The following is a 21,965-nucleotide window of genomic DNA, read 5'->3' on the forward strand; positions in this document are numbered from 1 at the left end:
AGAGCTAAAGTTTTCCAATTTACAACAAAAAATTTCAGCTTTCGCCAGTTACAAAATAAAAACTTCAGCTCTAGAGTTGAACTTCAGGCCCGGCTACTAGAATGCTGAAGTTTTGCATAATTGTCTTTGCTACTTCAGCCCCGTGTGCTGAAGTTATGCGAAAAAGCGGGTACGCTTGCAATTTTTTTGCAAAGGGGGCACAAATTAAAATGTAACACAAAAAGCGGGTATAGATGCAAAAGCCCCCCGGGACCGCGTGCCAAACAGGCCGGTCTCTAGTGGTGTAAAAGCCCATAGCGGGCCGGTCATTACCAAAAAGCCCGGGACCAGCAGGCGGGCCTGGGCCGGTTCAACTGGGCCAAACGGCTATTTTTTAATAAAAAAATTAAAAAGGGACAACAGTCAGATATTTAAAATGTAGCCGTCGGACTGTATTTTTAGCCGTTTGGCACTTTCAAAAATAGCCATTTGGCCCCCAAACTTTGTTTTAACTCCAAACTTTTTATAATTACACTTTTTCCAAATTCTCAACTATAAATACCCCCCCCCCCATTCTTTCATTTTTACTCACAAATTCATTAATCTCTCTCATTTCTCAAACTCAAATTGAAGTATTCAAGTCTTCACTCATCTCTCATTTCTCAAACTCCAATAATTAATTCAAGTTAAATCATGCCCGGTGATTCTAGATTGTACCCATTTGTTTTGGAACACTTTAATGTGGTAGAAGAAAATGAAGAAGTTTACATAATAAAGTGCAAGAACTGTGGTCGAGTCTACACTCGTCGTCGAAAGGAGGGCACATGCTCTTTAAGCAGGCATATAAAGAGTTGTCTTGCACGTTCTCCAGACATTCGTATTTAAGATTTTAAGTTGATTTGAGATAATTTGTGTTATTTTAAAATTATTAGACGTATTATGCTTAATGTTCTAGTTTGTTAGATTAATTTGAAGTATTAAATGTAAACTTTAATTTACAGCTTTGATACTAAGTATTAAATGTAAACTTTAATTTGAACTATATCTATAGCTTATATATATTATATATAATATATCTACATATTGCACTATTATATATATAAATATATATGTAACGATCCGACCGGTCGTTTTGAGCTTTTGTACTTTGACCGCCAGTTCTCGGGTATGACTTGCCCCGTGTGGTGTATTATGACTTATGTAAATCGTTGGTTTTGGTTTTCAGGGTAATCGGCATGAAATTTGGAAGAACAGTCCTCAATTTGAAACTTAAAATTTGAAAGGTTTGACCAAGATTTGATTTGTTTGTATATGATCTCGGATCGGGATTTTTATGATTTGGTTAGCTCCGTTAGGTGATTTGGGACTTAGGAGCGTGATCGAAATGCATTTTGGAAGTCCGTGGAAGGTTTAGGCTTGAATTGGCGAAATTGAGATTTCGGCGTTTTCCGGTTGGTAGGTGAGATTTTGATATAGAGGTCAGAATGAAATTTCGGAAGTTGCAGTATTTCCGTTGTATCATTTGGGATGTGTGTGCAAAATTTCAGGTCATTCGGACGAGATTTGATAGACTTTTTGATCGAAAGTAAAATTTAAGAGTTCTTGGAGTTCTTAGGCTTGAATCCTGTGTTAAATTGGTGATTTGATGTTGTTGTGAGAGTTCCGAAGTTTTGAACAAGTTTGAACAATGTCATGGGATGTGTTGGTACAATTGGTCTGAAGTTCCGGGGAGTTCCAGGTAGGTTCCGGGATGTTTTAGGCTGAAAATCATAGTTGTAGTAGGTCCAGAAAAGTTGCAAGCCTCGGAACCCACCAGCGCGGTCCGCACAAAATGAAGTGCGGCCGCGGTAGGTGTTGTGCGGACCGCACAAAATGCAGTGCGGCTGCGGTGGGGAACATTTCACTTGTCCTACTTCGGAAGCTCATATCTTTTGATCTATAAGAAATTTTGAGATAATTTAAAAATGAAAGTTGTAGCCCTTCGTGTCTAGTTTCCAGAAAAGTAAAGATATCATAATTTGGACATTTTTAGCGAAAGTTATGGCCAAAATACTAAAGCATGTCACTGTAGATGAAAACATGTGCGGCCGCAGTCGTTTTTGTGCGGACCGCGGTCGTTTTTGTGCGGTCTGCAGAGGTGAAAATCTGTGGGGTACTCTATAAATACAAGGTTTTGGATTTTATTTAATATTTTGACCTAGAGAGCTCGGATATTGGCGATCTTTCGAAGGTTTTTCAAGAAATTCATCGAGGTAAGTGATTCTAACTTAGATTTGGCTAGAACACATGAATCTATCATTGAATTCATCATTTAATTCGTGAGTTGGGATGGAATTTGGGAAGAAAAGTTGTGGAATCTTCCAAAAATATAAAATGATGATTTGAAGGATCAAATAGTACCGGAATTGGATAATTTTGGTATGGTTAACTCGTGAGGATATGAGGATTCTGAAAATATAAATTTTACCCGATTTCGAGACGTGGGCCCGGGGCTCGAATTTTGGTAAATTCGGGAATCGTGCCCTTTGTTGGTTGTTTTCGCTTGGGCTTTGTTTCCTTAGCATATTGTGACATATTCATTCTGATTTTGGATAGATTCGATGCGTGTGGAGGCCGATTTGAGGAGCAAAGGCATCGCAGACTAGAGTTTGGACCGGATCGAGGTAAGTAATGATTGTAAATACTGTCCTGAGGGTTTGAAACCCCGAATTACACATCATTGTGTTACTTTGAGATGACGCACACGCTAGATGACGAGCGTGGAGTTGTGCACCATTGGGGACTATGACTTGGTCTGTCATGTACGACTGTTAAGTCACGTATTTGATTTGAAATCTTATGATATTTCATGTTTTAGAGATTTATATTATATTTTGGGTTGTATGCCATGTTTGGGGCCTTGTGCCGACCTGCTGAGACCCTTAGGGCACTTTCACTATTTTTCCTCACTCTATTTGTTTTGAAAGCATGTCCTCAGTCATGTTTTACATGTTTATTGTTTAAATCTGGTTTTATCACTTTATTTCTTAAAAATATGAAAACTGTTTGGGCTGGGTTACCTGTTTTACTGATGGTCCAAGTGATCGTGAGTTGATGATTGAGATAGACCGAGGGTCTGACTGTGAGGTTGATGACTGAGATAGACTGAGAGTCTAATTGTGAGGTTAATGACTGAGAGAGGCCGAGGGCCTGGTTGTGAGGATTATATTTCTATGGATCGGGTTGCACGTCGTAGCAATATATATATGGATCGGGCTGCACGCCGCAGCGATATATGGATCGGGCTGCGCGCCGCAGCGGTTACTATATGGTACCTATTGAGCGTAAGTGCTGAGTGTAAGTATTGATTGGTAAGAGTTGAGTCACGAGTGACTGAGAGGCTAGCCCGAGGGGCAATAGATATATATACATGCACCTGAGTGATGCTTTGTCGGAGAGACCTGTTTATGAACTTATTGATTTTTACTCCTCTTTAAGTGAGTTTCTATCGAATATGTTGATTTATTGATTGCTTTCACTCATCTTTATACCGAGCCTCTGTCGAAAACATTGAATAAATGTTTCTAAACAACTTTCATTTAAGCTGGGGCTTATGAGATGTTCAGAACTTAACCACTGATTTGGCTTTTGATATTTCTACTGAGATTTTCTTGTTATGAGGTATTTATGACTCCTGTTTTGCCTGAGGGGTCGATTATGGTTTTCATCTCCTTTATTAAAAAAATGGTATTGAACCCCTACTAAAACCGTTGGAAGGTATTTTTAAATGATTTTTTTACCAAAAGTTGGATTTTAAACGAGACGATTGACTCGTACTCTGATTTGAAAGCTTGTTGTACTTATTGAGTTTAACATAAATGTGGATTCATTGTTTCTTACTGCTCAGTCTTTATTTACTCTTATTACTTACTGGGTTGGCGTACTCACATTACTCCTTGCACCTCGTGTGCAGATTCAGGTATTTCGGAACCCGGTAGCGGGTGTTGGATGCTCAGACGCGGAGTCATCAGGGTTAGCAAGGTGGTTGTACGACGTTCGCAACACTGCTTCCTTCCTCTCATTTCATTTCTGTACTTAGTACATTTTGACTGTTTTTGTAGTATTCAGACCTTGGTAGATGTTCATGGCTAGTGACACCCTGATATCGGGCTTGTATGTTATTTCCACACTGTTCATTCAGACTTATGTTATGAGATATTGTTTAATTAAAGGCTTAAAAATGACTCTTAATGATTAAGGGGTTAATATGGGTGTTGTGTCGGCTGGCCTTGTCTTCACGAGAGGTGCCATCACGACGGGCCGGTTTGGGGTCGTGACATATTCTAAAGAGTATATAATATATAGCTTATATATATTATATATACTATATCTATATCTATAATATATATATATATATATATTATAGATATATATTATAGATATAGATATAGTATATATAATATATATAAGCTATATATTATATAAGGCAATATATAATTATATATACATACTATATATACTATATATATTTATATAGCTATATATAAGCAATTTATATTAGTATATACATATATAGTTTACAAGAAATTGCCTTAGATAAAAAAAAAAAGCCCCTTTAGGCCCGACCCATTTAGCTCGGGACCATGTGGGCTTAGAACCGCAGTGGGCCGATTCCACTCATTTGGCCCGTTAGGCCCGGGACCGTTTGGCCCGGGACCGCCAAAGCCCCGACCACCAAAGCCCAGGCCCGTTTGTCCTGGACCACAATACAGCCTTAGGTATGAGTACAATAATAACAATAACAACAAGCTCAATATATTTTTATAAATGAGCTTTAGAAAGAGTAGTGTATACCTACAATGGCGAAGCTCAGAATTTTTCTAAGGGCGTTCAAATTTGAAAGAAGTGAAAAAAGTCCCTACAAAGGGTGTTCAATATGTGTTATATACCTCTAAAACGTAATATTTTACCAACATATATAGTGTAATTTTTCGATGAAGGGTGGTCAATTGACCACCCTTGTGACCATGTGGCTTCGCCCCTGATGAGCAAGTTGCTCGGACACAGATACGGGTGTCCGACACGAGTGCAGATCTAGAGGTTGGTTCTTTCGAGATGTAAATCCTAAGATTCCGGGATACAGATCCTAGTACGGATACGGGTATGGGGATATGACTAAAAGTAATTCAAAAAATTAAAAATATAAAATATGTCTAAATTATGAGAAACTTTGAGGAATACTTATTTATAGCTTGTAAAGTGTGAATTTCTTTTTTAATCTCAAGTTGTAGATAAGTAAAGAATTGATTTCCTAGATAAAATATGTTATTTTCCTCCCTAGTTTTGGTTCTTATTTCAGGAATCAAATTGCATCTCGCCTTGAATTTTTCCGTCCGTCGTGTTCAAAGTACCCAAAATTATTTGACGAGACCGGTACGGATCTCATACCCACACCAGTCCGGCAGATCAAGAACGTCGCCCGGTGCCCATGAAATCGCTGCAGAGGAAGAGAGGAAGGCACGATTACAAAACCAGCTTTCGCCATAGACAGAACTGATAAAGCACTAGATGCACCACTTACGAGCGTAGCTCCATTCCTCAGCGAAAGGCACCACTTACGACACATGCTAGCGTCGTGTCGACACGGGTGTATCACCTAAACTGCCGTGTCGGAGCAACTTAGGTGTGTACGCATATCTTATCCCTATTTATAAGTATTTTTAAAAATCAAACTTCAAAATTTGAACATCAAACGAAATATTAAAATACTTATTCGGAAAAGAAAAGAAAAAGAAAAAGAAGTAGACGAAATTAATACGTTCATGAACTATAAAAATCTCTATTTTAATGTGTGAGTTTAATACTCTGATTGTCTGCCATCCCTTCTTCTTCTTCTTCTTTTTTTTTTTTTTGAATTTTTGTTATCCCAATATAACAGAAAATAAATATATTTTTGAGAAAAATATCCCACTTTATTTGCATGCCACGTCACTATTGTTATCCACTGGACTTATCTATTATCTCACTGTCTGAATATTCACTGCAACGTTTTAGTTGCACGAACTCGGAACTGAACTTTACTTATATTCTGAATTTCTGATTTAAATTATAAAACTTTAGAGATTCATTTGAAAATGCATTCATCTACTATTTCTCTATCTTTTCCTCCTAATTGTTCAGTATTTAAGAGATCACACAAAAATCAGCTCTTCTTAATAATGAGGGACACTCCCTTTTGAAATATCCACTAGTTTCTCCAACAAATATTAGGAGAATTGCAACTCATTTCGTGTAGCTTCTGAATATCTATATTAACTTCTCGAGATAAATTAATCTTGTTTGATTCAAATCCAGCAATTAGTCAAATTGATTTTCAATAAGGAAAAGTGCTAAGCAAATTGAGACAGAGGGAGCATAAATTTTTTAATTTTTATTTACATTTTCACGGGGCAAAGGGGGTTCATGAATGGAAATGAAAAATAATGGTGACCTTGGACGTGCAATTTCTTTCCAACTCATTTTGCTTTTTCTAGATTTTTCGCACATTTCTAGAACTTTGTTCTTTGGGTATCACTAATCTCTTGCGAAGTTAAAGTTCTTAGTAATATCCTCGTTAGCATTAGGATTCTTTTGATTAGTACGATTCGTCTGGTATTCTCGTTAAAAAACAAGGCCTTTTACATTCTAAAGGAGCTGAAAACAATTCTATGACCTCAAATCCAAAGAGCAATTTTGCAGCTAATTTTGAGAACCTCATGCTCTTTGGCACTTCAATTGCATTAATAGCATTATTATTACCTTGAGTATGTTGGCTATCCAAAGTTACTAGTTAGTTTTCTTGTATCTCTGACGACTGGAAATTTGTATTATCCTTTTAGGGTCTTAAGACAGCAATCATTGAAGGAGATGTAGTGGGCGGAACTTGTGTAAACAGAGGCTGTGTTCCTTCTAAAGCACTTCTTGCAGTTAGTGGTCGGATGCGGGAACTTAAGAATTTGCACCATTTGAAAGCTTTGGGTTTGCAGGTGATTTCAACTCTTATGCTAAATATCTCTGCATGACTTGGACGTGTTGCAGCATCGAGTAGTTAAATATTCGACCTCACATATATAAGTACTTTCTACAAAAAACTAATCTTTCCTTTGCATTCTATATGATGTTATTTGTGTACAATAGTGTTTAAAATATCAATTTGGTTTATGTATCATATTATTTGTAGCATAAGAAAATATTATAGTGTCCGAAAAGTTAGTTTGATAGAGAAACATCACATCAAGTTTTAAATTTTGAAAAGTTAAATGAATTAGACTTCTGGCAAATTGTGAAAGTTGTATAGAATAACATTGCTAGTGGAATGATGGCAAACATTTTTGAATATCCCAAAAATGGAAAAAGTATCATATAAATTGAAATCGAGGTAATATAAATAGTTTGTTACTTATGCTTCCATAGCATCCTATATATCATTTGGACGTCATCTTGGAAAACTTGGTGTGCCATTTAAGCAGCTTGTCTAAAAGTTGGCAAATATTGTCTGTTCGCCCTACACTTCCAATCCCCATTCTTCAGTTTACTTAAATACCATATTTCCTTTTAGACATCGTCATAAATCTGGCCAAGTCTGCTGATTGATTAATCTCTTTCCATGTCTAATGACAGGTTTCAGCCGCTGGCTATGACAGGCAAGCAGTGGCTGATCATGCTAATAATCTTGCCTTGAAAATTCGTAATAACTTGACAAACTCAATGAAGGCACTTGGTGTGGACATTTTGACCGGAGTGGGTACCATAGTGGTAAGTCGACAAATATCCAAGGGAACTTATTCTAGTTTCAATCTTGACCTACATGCTGATGGTTTCAGTCTTTGAACTCCATAATTATTTCAGGGTCCTCAAAGGGTGAAGTACGGAAAAGCTGGTTTTTCTGACAATGAAGTTACCGCAAGGGATATAATCATCGCTACTGGTTCCGTCCCTTTTGTTCCCAGAGGCATTGAAGTTGATGGTACCTTTTTCTTTGTTATTTCCTGCTTTCCGATATTGTTGTCTGAGATTCCTTGAAAACTCATACTTGGGATATGCTTCTTTTTAGATGCAGTACCCTTTGGAAGGTGAATCCTCGCCATTTAGTCATTTAATTCTTGTTTATTTTCAGGGAAGACTGTTATTACGAGCGACCATGCTCTCAAACTGGAATTTGTCCCTGAATGGATAGCTATAGTAGGAAGTGGTTATATTGGACTTGAATTTAGTGATGTGTACACTGCACTTGGTAGTGAGGTAGTTTCACCTCTTCCTCTTAGTCTCTTCTCTGCAATTCATATATTACGAGCGACCCTGCATTGTGCTTGTTGTTTCAATGCTCTTTAATCTTGATCTTCCTACGATAGTACCTAAACACTTTTAAATTCTCTTAAATGTCAACTTACGCCTAATGGTCATTTTCTTCACAGGTTACCTTTATTGAAGCTTTAGATCAACTTATGCCCGGATTTGATCCTGAAATTAGTAAGTTAGCTCAAAGAGTTCTCGTAAATCCAAGGAAAATTGATTATCATACTGGAGTGTTTGCAACGAAGGTATTGCTCGCTCTGTTTTACGTTGTTTGCATTACAAGTTTCCAGATATCTAAACTATCTTCCCTAATAAATTTTACAGATTACCCCAGCAAAGGATGGGAGACCAGTTGTTATTGAGCTAACTGATGCCAAGACCAAAGAACTGAAGGAAACTTTGGAGGTAACACAATATTACTATTATTCTTTTCTTTTTGCTTTTTTTTCTCAAAACAGGTAGGGGCATTTCACAAACTGTCTGGAGGACATTGCTATAGGCATTTCATGCCAGGGTGGAGGTACCATATAAGCTACGGGTTCGGCAGAACCCAGTAGCTTTTGGCTCGGACCCTGTGTATGTGTTAAAAAAAATTCCTAAATATGTACAAATATTAAATTTCGAACCTAGTAACTTAGATAATCAATGAGTTTAGTGGCATTTCAAACCCATAAACTTCAAATCCTCGCCCTGCCTTTGCTTCACTCTACTATTTTCTATTTATAGGTTGATGCAGCTCTGATTGCAACTGGTAGAGCTCCCTTCACGAATGGTCTAGGGCTGGAAAATGTACGTCTTTGTATAAAAACACATACAAGACTCTACATCTTATGACTGGTTTTTTTGCATTCTAATGGTCAACTTTTGCAGATTAACGTGTTGACACAACGAGGTTTTATTCCTGTTGATGAGCGCATGCGAGTTATTGATGCTGATGGAAAACTGGTTAGTTGGAACTACCCTATGGTCAATATGCTTTTCACATGGCTGTTGATTTTGTTCTTATACTACTTTTACCACTAGGTCCCTCACCTTTATTGTATTGGCGATGCGAATGGTAAAATGATGCTTGCTCATGCAGCCAGTGCTCAGGGAATATCTGGTGTGTGTGGAATTCTGTTATTAATATCTTCTGTATAAGTCAAATATTTTCCCTCAAAATCAATGTCATGTTACTGCTCACAATGATCTTTTCTTATGAAATAGTTGTCGAACAAGTCTCTGGAAGAGATCACGTGCTTAACCATTTGAGCGTTCCAGCTGCTTGTTTTACTCATCCTGAAATCAGCATGGTTGGACTGACTGAGGTGAAAACCGAACTTCTTTCAGTTGGGTACATCATTGCTGATATGCATTTCGTCTCAAATCAGTCATTTTATTTTCCAAAATAATACTTTTCTTGTGAATCAGCTTGTTATGTCAACATATAACTCACTGACCACTTAAATTTTGTTGTGTCTGTGTTGGTAGTACTGTTGTTATGTTCAAGTTTCTTCGCAAACTTCTCTTCATGTTATGCTTCTAATTTATCTCTGTGGGTGTTTGTTAAGAATCGGAGGATGTTAACTATTTGCCATGGTTGATGAGGAGTTGTAGCGAACTGCTTATAATTAGTTTTTTGACGGGCTTCTTCTTTTGCAGCCACAAGCTCGAGAAAAAGCTGAAAAGGACGGGTTTGAGATAAGCATTGCAAAAACAAGTTTTAAGGCAAACACAAAAGCACTTGCAGAAAATGAAGGGGAAGGACTTGCAAAGGTTCTACTCTATCTTTTGGTTCTTTCTTCCCATCACTTTAACGAACAGATGAACTCCGCTAGCTTCCAATATGATTCAATTTCCTAGTTCTCTTGCTACCTTCCTTTTACACGATACGACTAGAAAAATGACTCATGCTGTTGGTAGTGTTTCTGAAGCACGCCGTTAGTTACTACTACTAATTAAGGATTTCGAACATCAGAAAACAACATGCCTGCGATTCCATGTGCTAGAGATTTTGTTATATTGTAATTAAGGTGGCGTATTTTTAGATTCAAATTTATCAGTGTCTAACTTTCAGACCGTTTGTCATCAATCTTTCATATTCTGATTGCGATTATGTAGGATTTGAGATTTTCTGACTTCATTATTGCATATTTGATACAGTTGATATACAGACCGGACACGGGGGAGATTCTTGGAGTTCATATCTTTGGTATGCATGCTGCAGACCTCATTCATGAAGCATCCAACGCCATGGCATTGGGAACAAGAATTCAGGTTATCCATTACACAAGGCTACTACTAAATAATTTATCTCTGAGAAAGTTTATCTATTTCCTCTATGGGTAGGGACTTTCAGTGCTCATGTCCTTTAAACTCCCCACAATACATTGAGCTCTTCTCTTCTTTCCTCTTGGAAGGAAGTATATCTAGACTCTAGAGTTATCCGTTCAGCGGGAAATAAGCCACTACTTGCTTTGTTTATCAATCTTATGAGAGTTAAGGTGACAAAGCAACAGAATGTTGACAATTATTTTTCTGTTGCCCGTCAGGATATAAAGTTTGCAGTGCATGCACATCCAACATTGTCTGAAGTCCTTGATGAACTATTCAAATCAGCTAAGGTAAGCCATCTGAAAAATCTGGGTAATGGTTTTCTTTTGTTCTTAGGAACTTTTGCCAGGCTGGACGAGTAAGAAAGTCAAGACTTTATCGTATATTTAAACTTGATAAATTTAGAACTTTTCGGCCTACATTAGCTAATGGAATTGGAAACTTGTTCCACCAGGTAAACACTCAAGACCATAGCTCAGTGCGCGAACCAATTGCTATCTAGAATTGTGAAGTCTTGGAAGTTTAGAGGAAACAACTGCTTTGCGGGTCTCAGCCAAAGTTCATCTTCCATAAAACATAGAAAGGGGATAAGGATAGATTTGGATAAATCGCTGCATTTCAGGGATGTCAATGGATCTCAATGGGAATCGATATACTGATTCCAGGATATTTTACAAGGCCTAGGAATGACAATAAGGTGAGGTGCAAATCAACATTCAAACTGCTGCTGTACCCAAGAGCCTGTCCTCACATTTTAAAATCTTCACCAATCATATTAGGTTGTATTTTGCATTGGGAGTCCTGCAATGTACAGGGGATGTCCATAGGCAATGCCTCTATTGTTTTATGCTTTGGATGGGTAGTTGTGTGTATTATTTTTTCATCTTCCTTTATCAAGTGAAGCTCTAATAAATTTACTGAAATGACCATCTCTCCTGCAATCTTCTTCTTTGTTCCTTCTGCTCCTTCCCAGAACAAGAGATTCAGGGGTTAATGTTACTTCCTTTTTTTTTTGTTGGGGGGGGGGGGTAGTGGACATTTTATCTAAGAACTACGAAACATTGTTCAAGGATCCATAGGATCATTACACATAGCTGAGATACCCTCCAAGGCATTCAGATTACCTAGTTTTGCTAGAGTTCTACAATTGCTTTCTAGCACTGTTTTCATACAAGAAACTCCATCCTTGTCCGCGGGCATCTGGGCAGTGGGCACAACAAAGGGTGGAGGGATAACAAAACAGTTGAGCTTATTAGGGTGGCCTTCTTGGTTGCTTCCTTTTGCCAGCAGGTGAGCTACTTCATTCCCGTGTCTGAAATTATGCCGGACCACTAGTTCTTTATTCTTCATGGATATCAACCACCTGCAATTACAGGTTGTCCATTTTCTAACAGGTTTATTACCTGGGTCGAGTCAGTTTCGATTTCAAGTGGAAAAAAGATTTTTTCCAAGGCAAACTCCAAGTGGAGTTATTATTAAATCGCCATTTTTTGTTGAGGAGTCTTTATTTAATGGGCCCTCTATGCAACTTCTAAGATGTGGGGGTGGGGGGTGGGGGTATTGGGGATCCATCTAGCATCCCAAATGTCTATATAGACCATAGTTTTCCTTTGTTACAGAAGTGCCAGCCTTTAAGGATACAGAAGGAGTGGCTCGTTCTTTAATCTGTAATATATGTTTGGATTACGAGCTTTGCCCATGGTGCAAGAGGATTATTTAACATCTTCAGGGCCAGGTTTGTTAGAAGAGCAAGATTGAAAAATTACTTCACATGCCTCATGTTATAGCCTTTCTTACAATTAAATTCCGTAGATTGAAAAATTACATAAAGGTGACCCTTGAAGCAAGTTCATTAGTACTATTAACTAATTCAGCAAAACTTGCATTCGTAAGTTTAGATCAACATCTCAAGTGGTAATTGTGGAGATGACAAAATTTGGAACTGGAACACGAACTACTTTTGGTCCAATAATAGACATGAGAACCACCCAACAGCCGAAGAAAATCTGTCAAACCAAAATAAAAAAAACCCAATTTTTGGTCCCATAATGATGCACATGAAAGAATCAAACACGATAATACTTAAAGATAGCAACTTATCTCAGTTGCCAACATGGGTGCTAATGACATCTGATTAAGGAACTGCACTTCCAGGATAAACAAGAAAGCAACTGCACAAAAACTTCCTAAAACCATAAAACGATAATGGGAGAGGAACAAGAAGCCCTTAACAATGAAGTTGTGTGATTGGTGCCTCACATTAACATTTACAGAAGCTATTTGATGAAACATGATCAGTGTACCACCTTTTGTCTATGCTCAAATACATGTTTGCATGTAATTATCGAGCAACCAGTATTGACATAGTATTAATAAGGCTCAAAGAACTTGAGCTAGCTCGAGTCTGCAGAGACTCATCATTATAAACTACATGATCAACTAGTGCATTTTCCCTTTTTGCCAATTAGGCAGTTCTATCACTGTGATATAACTAAGCAAAACATCCAAATAAAGATATCCAGATCGAAGATCGAACACGATAAAGAACAGAAATTGGTGAGTAATGATAAAAATGAACTGCTAAGAGGCATTGATTAAAAGGAAAAGTTGGTCTCCATACTTGATAAAATACTAGTTCGAATAAGTATCTGCCAAAACTTCAAAACAACCAAGATAAAGATCCCAATATCAAAATACAGTGCCAGCAATAAACAGAAGGCGGCCTGTTACTCTAAATTCTTTTACTCTTCATTAGCAGAGTCCACATTCTTGTTGTTGTTGTGCTTCCTAGCATACCTCTGGTTCCTCAAGAACTTGGGATCCATCTGCATTTACATAAAAATTAACAAACTTAGAATCCAAAGAGATACGCTTTTACATCCTTACATGTAGATATCGACCAGTGTTTTTAAAAGTAAAAGGGACAAAAAGCCAAGAAGGTCCATGCGGCTTAAAGCAAAAAGAGTGTAGTAACAGGCATGCTTCTTTGAAGTGAAGCACTGACAGAGGCAGATTCGGCTTTAGGCGTAGGGCGCAAATAAAGCATGGGCTTTGATGAAAAAAGGCACAGATGAAGAAAAAAATACAAATATGTATGTGTAATGTAAGACTAATAATTATAAGCATGAATAACGAATATATGGACGCTGAAGCGCCCGGTTCCCGGTAAGCGAGGCAAAGTGCTCAACATATTTTGTGTCTCGCTTTAGGGCTTAAGCACTTTAAGCACGCCTTTGACAACAGTGGTTCCTACCACGACCACAAGTTAAGATACAACAAAAATTGGATTCATAGTGAAATATTTATAGATATTTAGTTGATTTCTTAACACATAAAGAATTCTGAGCAAAAGTTAATGGGTTCGGGTGACCCAAAACTTCCAAGCTAGGTCTGCTTGCGGAAGCACATATTTCAGATAAATTTAAAAAAAAAAACTATATGAACTTAGACGAATAATATATTAATTAAAAATCACTAATTTCAGCATTAAATATTTAATACTGATATCAATCTAACTCCTCAACTTTGAGATTCAAAGAACCCGTCTTTTTGTTTGGTTTTGTGCTACGGCTTGTATAACATAGACATCACATACACCATCATTCATCAGTCCCAACATGTTTCACCTGCTTTGCGTACCAACATTATAATTTTTTTTCCAAACATTTTGAAATGAAAAGATTGCTACAGCTTCCGAATAACCAAATTTCAATTCTTAAAAAAATTAATCTATATCTCGATTTAGCTGTGAAAGTTAGTCAAATTGATTTTAAGTGAGCTAAAAGTATCAAATAAATTGGAATGGAGGTTATATATTTCACAATAAACAACATCAGCAAATAAAATAAAATAAAAAGTGGATTTATTTATAGATACCCCTTTGGTGGAGCTGTGACGGTGTTTCCTGGGTTTCTTGATTCCATTCCTGTGAGCCTTGTACGACTGATTGTGAGCTGTGTGATTCTTCGACTTGGCCATTTTTGGTCCTTGATTTCACAGACAACTGCAGAGATTTAATAGAAAGAGCAAAATCCAACAGAATTAGAACAAAATTTCACAGTTAGAATGCACGAAAAGGAGCAGGAGAAGAGATTGAAATACCTGCAGCCGGCGTTAGGGTTTTCAGTAGTGATGAGGAAGTGAAATAGAATGGCTTAGGGTTCTTATTGCTGCCCTATAACAAAATGAAAGGCCTGGATTTTCTATTTTAGGCCTTGGGCTTAACTGACAGAAGCCCAATCTTACAATTCCACATTATAAATTAAAAATAAATAAAATTTCACCGAACCTTTTACCACGAAAATTGAAAAGACAGGTGAAAATGTTTCTAGAGTAAAGTAAGGTATTAAACGTAGAGCTGGTTTGGATTATTATCGATTCAAATAAGAGCAAATCTTTTTATAATAGTCTTATTTTATTTCGATATTTTTTAGGAGCTACAGTGAGGTACTGTTATAAAAAATATATATTACAATATAATATAAAAAATTAGTTATGAAGAAAAGTTAGTCATTATGGTAAAGTAGTGTTATGAAAGGTAATTGTGATCTGAAAACAAATAATTGTGAATTTCAATAGAAGAACTCAATTTAATATTGTTTTTATCCCAATTTATGTGAAGGTATTTGATTGATCACATAATTTAAGAGGTCATTCTCTTTGAACTAATTAAAAAGGAAAAAGTGGCATAAAATGGGTTTGTTTGGTAGGATATATTAGAAAAAATAATACAAGTATTGGCTTTGGTATTATTAATCCCTTGTTTGATTGTATTTTCCAATCTATATAACTAATATATACATCATATTCAGTACTATTCTTATGCATAGCAAGTCATGGCATTAGCAATACCATGCTTTTTAATACATGAATAAGCATGTATAAAGATAGAACTACCCTTTCAAAACCTTTTAATACACCAAATTAAATCGTTGATAAGAATTTATTCCAATATATTTTATTTTATAGCCACATAAAAATTATTGCAAGTTTATGATTACAACAACAACAACAACTTAGTAAAATCTCACTAGTGGGGTCTGCTGAGGGTATAGTATACACATACCTTACCCCTACAATAGATCTATGACAACAGAAACAAGAAAAATAATATTAGCAACATGAGAGACATCAAATAAATGGAAAAGCAATAACATAAATACTATGCAAAAGTGTGAAACACAACATAAATCGCCAACAGTGCTAGACAAAATACTATCAGACTAGCCGGTACAAAGAGGAAAACTGAGACAAAGAGGAAACCACTTAACTACCCCTTAATCTACAACTCTAATGCTTGACCTCCACACCTTCCTATCAAGAGTCATGTCCCCGATTAATGGAGTCGTGTCACGTCCTGTCTGATCACCTAAACCGGTCGCCCCAATACTTCTTAGGCCGCCTTATACCTCTTCTCGTACCTGCCACAGCCAACTGCCCACACCTCTAAACTGGGGCATATAGGCTTCTCCTCTGGACGTGCCCGAACCATCTAAGTCGTGCTTCCCGCATCTTGTCGCCCACCGGAGCCACGTCCACGCTCACCCAGATATCTTCATTCCTAATATTATCCAGCCTAGTGTACCCGCAAGTTTATGCTTACAAATTTCAAAAAAATTTACTATTTTTTCTTCAAAAGCCAATCAAACTGGTTCATATAAATTAGAGTCGTGGAGGAAATAAATGATTTAATATCCTATTAGGCCAAACTTCTTATATAGCTTTGTGTTAAAAAGTAATTTTCTCAAAACAATATGTGTTAAGCCACTTAATTTAAAAAACATTTTTGTGCCACAATTAATATTTGTTACCAAGCTGTTAGAAAGTATTTCTAAGTGTAATTCTTAAAAGTATTTTTTTTAAAAGTGCTTTTAGGAATAAATTACTTTTTTCAGCTTCTCAAAAATAATTTATGCTTTTACTCGAAAATACTTTTTGCCTTCTAAAAGCTTGACCAAATATCTTAACTTTGGAAAAAAGTTTTTTTAGCCCATGGACTCCCCATGCTATAAGAAGAAGATTCCAGAGAAATCAAAGTTGGGGCCTTAGTGTAGTTTCCCATAGTTCGTGGGGTTCTTCTATAATATAAGGAAAGAAAACCAATATATTCCTTAAACCTCCATTAGACCCCCCCAAAACGCAGAGCAGAGTATAGAACAAATCGCTATTTTCCCTCTAAAAGCTAAACGATTCAAAACAAAAACTCGCGAAAATGAGTACTATGAAATTTTGCCGAGAATGGTTTGAATATTTTTGCATTTATTTATTCTCACATTAATTATTATTAACTTCAATAAAAAAAGTGACCTTTTTTTTTCATGGATTGGCTTTGCAGTAACAATATTTTGTATCCTAAAGAAGACAAGGAGCAGAAGATCCTCCTTTATGCTTGCCGTAATTGTGATCATCAGGTTTTACCCTTTTTTTTTCACTTTTATTTTTGTTTTTGCTTTTTCTGCAGAAATTTGATATAGTTGCATAGTACTATAAATAGGGTTTAGGGTAGTCAAAGAAAACCCAAATGTGGTGCGTTTACTTTTGGCAATTGGGCTAATTAGCAGAAATTGCGTGGAAGCTGAGCGGATTTGTTTCTGAAAGAATTGAAACTTTTGTTGCAATTACAGTTATTAACTTCTGAAAAAGTATCTTTTTTTGTGACGGTGGTCGGTTTGCGCGCACCTCGAGTACTTCAGTAGGTACCTGCTACCTTCTACCATCTCAGGTGGTCATGGCGAGTACCCTGGCCATCAACTTTTGAACAAATATATTTAGGGCAAATTTTATCTTTTTCATTTTGTTAAGACTATATTGGTAATGTATGGGACAGATCGAGTGCACTAATCTACCGAGCAGCCTGTTCAATGTAAAAGCACAGGTTGTGAAGGTAATATTTGTCCACCAAGTTTGTGTTATGGATGGCATTTGAATTTGGGATGTTCAAGTTGTTACTCTCAATGCCTCAACCACTGGGCTGAGTTTATTGTTTATTTTTTATTTATATGTTTCCTAAAGGTTTCTAGATTATTGGATGTATAAAAGTTTAGTTGCATTGTTTCACATCTCGTAGTGCATTTAACCTGAAAATAAAGTATACTCCTGCAAACTTATTTTACTCGTTAAGGAATCTCAGGTGTCAAAGTGTGAAATAAATTTATTGCATTGATGACATCGATCTTATCCGTGCATCTATTAAACCAAACATCCTAGCACTTTCCTTTTTGTACTTGGATTTTCTAAGTTTTATGGTTGAGCTATTTTGTTGAAGCCCCTATGTAACTAACGTGTTTGCGCCTTCAACCTTTCTGCAAGTCTGAGTTTTGCAACAGCATGTTCACTGTATTTCTCAGCAATAAGAGCTTAAGTGGCATAAAGAGCATAGTGAAAAAAGGAATCAACTCATAACTATCATATAATCACCAAAGCCAAACTTCAATTTTTTTTTATGCGCTCTTAATTTCTTTTTTCCTTTTTTAAATCTTTTTCATCTGATCCCTTGTCAGATAGGTATGCTGAATATGATATCTTCTTCTGTCACCTCTAAGCTATCTATTATCTGAGTTGTATATTTTGACTAGATGTACCTAATATTTATGTTACATGGACTAGTTTATCCATTTGATACAGTGTGTATGAATCTGGTGCGGACAATTTTGGTGTAATTGAAGAAACTGCATAAAGCACCCGTATTTATATTACACCTGTTGGAGATGGGTAATCCAGCAAAACGAAGATCCATCTTCAGAAAAAGCTTTCTGCTTATCAAAATTTATAAAAAAAAAAAAAAAAAAAAAAAAGGAAAATGAAGATCCATGTAACATAGTCTAGTCCTACATCTATTTGTAGATTTATATACATAAAATTTGTATCTCTGTGTATGTGTGTGTTGGGAAGGGGGATGTGTATTGGGGGGGGGGGAGTGTGTGTAGCTAGAAGGCATGCAGATCAGATCATTCAGGTCCCATAAAGCTAAGAATGAAGTCAAGGCTGAATCTTGACTCTTAGTGCTGGATGTTGTCAAACAAGTTTATCAGCTCATTTATTCAGATTGGACTTGAATAGCTTGCAGCGTCCTGCCATCAAAATGAGTTTAGCACGATTATTGTTATAAATCTATATTTTACTAGCCTGCATATCATGTTCCTTTAAAAGGTGGCAATTTATATGGATACACCTAATATATGCAGCCGTTTTTTCTCCCTTTTGTGCTTCTTAATTTACCATGCTTTTATCAGCATAGGCCCTTTCTTTGATGGGATACTCCTTGTTCTCTCCTATTGATGCATAATGGCTGCTCCATATTAGCAGTTTTTAGCTGCTTGGAGTAGTAACAAGTGTTAACTGGTCAAGGAAACACTTAGTGATTTTATTCCATCTCTTAATTTCTCGTATGGAATGCCATCCATTCTTTAAGCTAAACAAAGATTACCTTTCACTTCAGCTGTCTTTTATTCTGGTAGACTTCTCTATCCAATTATTAATAATTAGTCATTTTATTGGAGCTATCTGATAGTACTTCTGCTCCTTCACGTTATTTACTCTGCTGGAAATTTTTGTTTGTTCAGAACTTGAATTCCCTTTCTCATTAAAAAAAAAAACCTTGAAATCCTTTGTCCAAGAATGAGGGCTTGTAGACATTGAAATTTTTAAATCACCTGTGTTTTGACAAATACATGTAATCAGTAACTTGTCTAATGCTCCTTTTACTTTGCTTGTCTTAATTGCTTTTCTTTACCTTTAAGCGCCGCTTATACTAGCTGTCAAAGTTAAGTTGCTAAGAGCTAGAAACATAGGCAAGCTTTTGAGTTCCATGTAACTCATTTTCATATTCTTTTAGGAGCCTGCTGAAAACAATTGCGTGTATAGAAATGAGATACATCATTCTGCTGCGGAGCGCACACAAGTGTTGCAGGATGTAGCAGCAGATCCAACTTTGCCTCGTACAAAATCTGTTCGATGTTCTCAATGTGGTCATGGAGAAGCAGTTTTCTTCCAGGTCATTTTCCTTTGTCCGTGCTTTCTTTAGTATTTAAGCCACCAATAGTTGCTATGACTGCTTTAACATTTATAAATATGCCCGAAGTCTGGTTCCTGTGGCTGGTCAATTTAAAGCTTATTGTCTCGTCATATTTGCTTTTTGATCTTATGCGGATTAGTTTTATCTAATCTATGCTGAAGATAAATGGTTTTGGATATTCCCAGAAGGCCTGATATTGGCAATCCAAATCGTGACCTATATCCTGTTATGTCTTGTTTGAGATGTCCGCTTTTGGAATATTTAAAAGAAAACAACCTGATTGTGGTAGAAAAGCAACTTGTTGCCACAGATAAGTTGACCTGCAATTGGTGAAGCTTGGTCGATATGTGCCTCAAGAAATTTCGTTGTCCTCACCTCTGGAAAATTTTCACTGTTCCCAAGCAAAACCGTCCAACTTTTCTGGTCCAATAAATCCTTCCTTCCTAAAAAGCTTGGAAAAAGTCTTGAAACTCATTGGGTTAGGATATCGTACTCCTTTTCTTGGAATTTACAGTTCTGCTACCTGAATAATATAGAAGGGAACAATCTGAGTACCTTTTACTTTTAGCTTCTCATACCTCATTCGGTTGTGGTATGTTAGGACTTAGGAGCTTCTGTTTGACTTCTTTATTTGGAAGACAAATGACGACTGAAGATGAAGGCTCTATCTTTTTCTGGATCAATCAAATGAAGGCACTTATCTTGATAGAGATTTTTGGTGCAATGACCTTTATTTGCTTGCTTGTTATGCAATATCTATTTGCTGGATATTGTTTTACAGTTGTCTGAAACAATTGATATATGTGCAGGCAACTGCAAGGGGAGAAGAAGGTATGACACTCTTCTTTGTTTGCTGCAACCCGAATTGTGGACACAGGTGGAGAGATTGAGATCACATTCAGAGTTATGGTGGGTGCAGTGTTAGTTATTGACGTATTTGAAAAAACTGATTCTGACCTAAACTGCAACTGTTCATCATCTAGTGTATGTAAAATGTAATGAATCTTGTCTTGTGTTGGATTGGAACACATGGTATTACTCAGCGAGATTCTAAAGACTCGCATGCTCCCTAAGTTTCTGTTAACCAAGCTCTTATCGCGTTTTCTTAAAGAAGTGAAAACTGCTGTTACGCTGAATAGCTGAACTGTGGAGTAATACTAATGTTTCTGGCTTTAGAACATTATCTTGGTGTTCCCATTTTTTGAAGAATTTTAGTTACCCTGTTTCTTGTGTATCATTGAAGTTTCATATTCCGATTTAATGCAAATATCATTCACTTTCTCCGTGAGCCTTCCTGGTGGAGGGAGCTCTATTAATTCATATGTTCATTTTGCAACACTGATCCTTTCTCCAGGTATGTCCATGCCAAATGACTTTTTGCTGTGATTGACAGCTCAGTGAATGGGCAACTGCATAATACTTGTGTTGACTTGTGAAAACATATAATACTTGTTGATCTGTAGCAAAAAGGAAAGGAAAGAATGCGCCTCTGTATATAGAATGGGTGCCAAAGATAGCCTCAAGGTACATTCTAAAATGAATTTTGAAAACTGAACTGAACATTTTAAACTGACAGTTATCCTAATTATAAAATTGCTCGTTAGAAAATTTTCCTTTTTACTGTTTGAAAACTTTCCAATAACTTTTGCAGAATAATATTTGTCCAAATGTCATATAATAACAATAACACTCCCTCCGTTCACTTTTACTTGGCATGTATATTAAAAGTAAATTTTCATTTTTACTTAGTAATGTGTTCACTTTTACGTATACTACACAAATTTTTTTTCTTGTTATACTCATAGTATTTATTACTCATTTCAAATTATTTTCTTAAATCCAATAAAATATGCATCAATTAATATGGGTATGATAGTAAATTATGCACTTCATTTATTGTTTCTCAAGGGGCGTGAAAAAGTCAAAACGTTTCAAGTAAAAGTAAACGGGAGAGAGTATAACATTTCTTAACCAGCTAGTATTTCTCTAAAAGGATCCATCAGGCACAAATTATTGGAAACTTAACTACTTTGTTTATAAGAATCTGCTTTAAGGAAATGGTACATATATATTGAGTGATACATCAAAAATATAGAATTTGTGTCATGTAGGCTCAATAAAGGAGAAGACGTTCTCTGCCAAGAATTTTTTTAACATGAACAAAGTAAAGGATAAGACGCTTCCTACCAGGAATTTTTCAACATGAACAAAGTAAAGGGACATAAACGCTAGGATTAGGAGATGCATATGCTAGAAAATCTTCATCATTCTCCAACTCAACCATTTCCTCATTGTTTCTAAGAATCCATGCCTCAATTCCACCACTCAATCAATTCTCCACAAGAAC

The 21,965-nt window shown here is 36.5% G+C and overlaps 2 protein-coding genes across 2 annotated transcripts; both read left to right on the top strand.

The window, feature by feature from the left end:
- Window positions 1-6,005: 6,005 nt before the first annotated feature.
- On the top strand, window positions 6,006-11,528 carry LOC107782283 (dihydrolipoyl dehydrogenase 2, chloroplastic). Its single transcript, XM_075225730.1, has 14 exons — window positions 6,006-6,983; window positions 7,618-7,752; window positions 7,846-7,963; window positions 8,114-8,238; window positions 8,412-8,537; window positions 8,617-8,697; window positions 9,019-9,081; window positions 9,163-9,237; window positions 9,316-9,394; window positions 9,499-9,599; window positions 9,934-10,047; window positions 10,435-10,548; window positions 10,824-10,895; window positions 11,060-11,528. The coding sequence occupies exons 1-14, from the start codon at window positions 6,936-6,938 to the stop codon at window positions 11,105-11,107; spliced, it is 1,299 nt and encodes a 432-aa protein (XP_075081831.1). The 5' UTR covers window positions 6,006-6,935; the 3' UTR covers window positions 11,108-11,528.
- A 5,161-nt stretch (window positions 11,529-16,689) lies between these two features.
- LOC107782281 (DNA-directed RNA polymerases II, IV and V subunit 9A) lies at window positions 16,690-20,798 on the top strand. The gene is made up of 4 exons (XM_016603151.2): window positions 16,690-16,845; window positions 16,940-17,015; window positions 19,439-19,597; window positions 20,428-20,798. Exons 1-4 carry the CDS (start codon window positions 16,817-16,819, stop codon window positions 20,506-20,508), a joined length of 345 nt encoding a protein of 114 aa, XP_016458637.1. The 5' UTR covers window positions 16,690-16,816; the 3' UTR covers window positions 20,509-20,798.
- The last annotated feature ends 1,167 nt before the right edge of the window (window positions 20,799-21,965 follow it).

The sequence above is a fragment of the Nicotiana tabacum genome, chromosome 11, assembly GCF_000715075.1.
Source record: "Nicotiana tabacum cultivar K326 chromosome 11, ASM71507v2, whole genome shotgun sequence".
NCBI classification, from domain to species: domain Eukaryota; kingdom Viridiplantae; phylum Streptophyta; class Magnoliopsida; order Solanales; family Solanaceae; genus Nicotiana; species Nicotiana tabacum.